Here is a 3,605-nt window from a genome sequence, read left to right on the forward strand (position 1 = left end):
CTGTTGAAAAGAGAAACACCGTCAGTGTAGAAATGTGGAGCAGTGCACCACTTCAAACATTTTGGAAAGGTCACTCGTGAACATCGTCATTGCAAACAGAGTGGGGTAATTATGAAGTGAAACCTATGAGGAATGTTTGACCCGATGCAGTGACTTTGTTTCCTAGCAACCTTTAGCACAGCTGCAGCTCAGTCATGAAGCAGTTACTGGTTTCAGATACAGGAGCATTTGTCCTGCTTTGAAAAGACAAGTCAACCCTTCCTAATTTTATCTTCATGCTTCAATCTGCAGCTGAAACTACAGGAAAAGTCGTCAAGAAAGCGCATAAAAGAATTCCTCAATTACATGAAATTGAAAACTAACCCAAAATTTGCATAAATAAATTTAGAATGAACTTTTTCTTGTTTCAACTAATGCCAATAGTCTATTAATACGTGATTAATCAGGTAAGTGTATTAAATACTACAGTACTAATGTAAAACAATAGAAGTTAAAGACTAGAGAATAGAGACATTTATAATCTACAGTGAGGTCAATAAAAGCTCAGCTTTGGGTTCGAGTCATCACCTGTGGCAAACCTCTTCTTGACCAGCGACATGCGATAGCGGCTGCCCACCAGCTCCACGCCCATGCCTGACAGCGACGTGCCAGAGCCCACAAACTGAACAGCCAGGCTGGGAGGGGGGCCTCGGGGAACCTCCAGGCACTGCCAGCTGGCACACAGCGTCCCCGAGCCTGCAGGACACATGCTTGTTAGGACAGAGCTCTCGTAAATACTGAAGTACTGGCACGGCAACAGTAACTACTGTTCTGCACACGTCACGTCCTGGCAGGTATGCAGACGTGCAAAAAACGACAGAAATGCTCAGATTAAAAAGTACCTGGAATGTAAACTTGAAGCTGAACATGACTGGATGGCACTTTTTCCAAAAGCTTTTTTGTGTCTGCTCCTGATTCACAATGATTTGTATAAAAAAATACTCTAATGCAGCTTTATTCTTAATTGTCTTTATATATGTCCTCCATCATGAGAAAAATGCCACAAGAACATGTTAAAAAAAAAAAAGCGTTTTATCAAAGTGGGTCTTTAAGGAGAGAACTGGAGTCCTGCTGACCTTCTCTTGCTTTTTTTCTTGGCTCATAAAGCAGAACAGATTAAAGTTTTTATTGTTTTCTGCTTTTAACGCCCCATCCATCACTAAAGCCGTCAAGCAATTTCCCTTCTGCTAATCTATGTTGAGAGGAAAGCTTCACTTTTTAAAACAAAGGAGCAAAATAGAAGGCAAATAGTTCATAAGTTAAGCTAACCATGAACCTAAACCGATTATTCAAGCCCGACTTTAATTTTCAAACCATTTGAAGCAGCAGATGCATCTTCACAGTGCAGAGGTGTGAAACTGATTAGGCCACATTTGTGTACTGAAGACGGACGTCTTCCTTCCTTTATTTCAAAGCGGAATTGTGTTAAGACCAGAAGCTTCTGACCTTTGCTGTGGTTGGTGGGGGACAGGTTAGGCAGTTTCCACAGCAGCCGGCGTTCCTCGGCGTTCCTGTAAAGCAGAGGAATTATTACACCTCAGGGTACAGGAGCTATGTGCCCGCTAGTAAGAGGTTAAATTTCCAGCATTTTGTGAAAATGACAATCAACCCAGCACAGCTAAAATTGAACTTAATTAATTCTCTGCATTGGTGGCTTTATCATTTAGATGCTTGTAACTGCCTCCACCTCAGCAGATTGGATGTTTTACAGCTGACTCTCCTTCAAAATAATAATAAAAAAAGATCCCATACATTCACGTTGCTTACCAGGAGGCTGGGGGCTGGTACTGCACGTCTGTGGCGGTGTGGTCCAGAGGCAGCAGCACCTGGACGGAGGTCAGCTGGGTGGAGGGCGCCGTGGCGGGGCAGCAGTGATAATCCAGGGACACTCTGGTCACCGTGCCGCTCCGCTGACACTCGGCCGACAGCAGGAGAGGAGCTCTGCCCGGGTCCTGAGACGACACCTGGAAGGAAACAGGAAGTCAGCCCATGAATGCAATAATGAAAATCACAGTTGAATGGCTTAAAAATGTCACTACTAAAGATGAGGCTCTTTGGAAATCCTGACCTGATACTTGAGCAGGCCGACGTTGTAGTACGAAGCCTTGGGGTTGAGCTCAGCCTCTCTCTGCAGGTGCAGCTGCAGAGCCTGCATGTTGAACCAGAAGTCTCTGGTGTCGGGATCACTCTGAGACGGATCACTGCGGACAAACGGCACAGAGGTAAAGACACGACACGGGTGCTGACGGAATGGACCGGCAAAGTGCAGCTGACCTGTACAGCAGCTTTTGATTGGGCAAGAAGTGATCGATCCTTGAAATGTTAACCAGCCTAAAGCTGAGAATGGGAATGTTGGGGTTGGCTGAAAAAATGCGAGTGATTCCTGCTGGGAAGGACATGGTCAGGTCTCCTGTGATCTTGACGAGGCAGCTGAGGACAGAAGGAAACACAACTATGAGCTGGCAGTCATTAAAGATGTATTTTAAGTGTTCCCAGGGGTCTTTCATGCTGTTTTTTTTGCCAAAATAAAATATCTGTGCCGTTTTCTGGGACAAATTTAAAAAAAGCACCAATAGTTCATTGGGAATTCATACATGTGCATGTATTTATTTGAGTAAAGGAGCATCATGCTGACCGGTTGTGCTGTCCTCCTTTAAAGTACGCATTGATGTACTCGGTTATGGCTGCAGCTACAGGCCAGGCCTCCTGTGCGCTCAAGGAAATGGGACTGGGACCTCTGGAGAGATGCACTGCAGGGAGAAAACAAGATTATTGTGACTCTTTTATGTAAAGTTTAAAGAGGTCGTTTTGGAAGGTCATCCTGTTCTGCTGCAGAGCTCATAAATGATGTTCAAACTAAAGATAAATCCGGATGGATTTGAACCTACTTGTCCTCTGCTGAAGATCCTGATGCTGATAGGACAGAGGTGAGGCCTGTCCCATTCTAGCAGGACTGGGCACACGGTTCTGCCACCCCCAATCACTATCTCTGACCTGAGTCCCCCACTCACTGGGGCTCGAGGAGGAAGAGGAGGTGAAGGAAGGAGCGGGCTCCGGCAGTGGAGAAGAACACAGTGACCGAGACTGAAACACACAGAAATTTCAATAATGGCCCCCCCACGCCAACTCTGTTCAGCCGCTGTGAATGACAGGTACTCACCCTTTCACAGCCACTCAGCCGGCCCGCAGACCTTTTGGCGTGGGACGCTCTCTGAGGAGCAGCTGCCGCCACTTCAGCTGTGTCCTGTCTGAAGTTGTGTTTGGAGCCTGATGGAAAGACAGATCGAGGTTCAAACAAGCTGGCTCCAAAATCCAACATTTATATCATTTTAATAAAGCAATTAATCAAACAACTATTATGTACAATGGAATCAATGTGATATATACAAGTACTGTATGTTTAAGTGCAAATATGTCTAATTATGATTTCGAGTAATCATGTCTAAAAGAAGCCATCATTTGGTTTAATTTATTTCACAATTATCAATGAATAATTTAATGAATGACTGAATTTCATAATTTATTGTTTCATATCTGAAATTGGTTTGAAAAATCCATGTATTTTA

General features: G+C 44.4%; 1 protein-coding gene across 1 annotated transcript in view; it reads right to left on the minus strand.

Annotated features, from left to right (window-relative positions):
* fcho1 (FCH and mu domain containing endocytic adaptor 1) overlaps nt 1-3,605 on the minus strand; it is a 48,824-nt gene that overhangs the window by 746 nt on the left and 44,473 nt on the right. Inside the window, exons 19-26 of the mRNA XM_024278634.2 lie at nt 3,200-3,306; nt 2,928-3,123; nt 2,675-2,789; nt 2,314-2,469; nt 2,108-2,240; nt 1,807-2,003; nt 1,486-1,550; nt 568-735 (exon numbers count right to left, since the gene is read on the minus strand). Coding sequence (XP_024134402.1) covers nt 568-735; nt 1,486-1,550; nt 1,807-2,003; nt 2,108-2,240; nt 2,314-2,469; nt 2,675-2,789; nt 2,928-3,123; nt 3,200-3,306 — 1,137 coding nt within the window. The remainder of the gene's footprint in view (nt 1-567; nt 736-1,485; nt 1,551-1,806; nt 2,004-2,107; nt 2,241-2,313; nt 2,470-2,674; nt 2,790-2,927; nt 3,124-3,199; nt 3,307-3,605) is intronic.

The sequence above is a fragment of the Oryzias melastigma genome, linkage group LG4 (genome assembly GCF_002922805.2).
Source record: "Oryzias melastigma strain HK-1 linkage group LG4, ASM292280v2, whole genome shotgun sequence".
Lineage (NCBI taxonomy): Eukaryota > Metazoa > Chordata > Actinopteri > Beloniformes > Adrianichthyidae > Oryzias > Oryzias melastigma.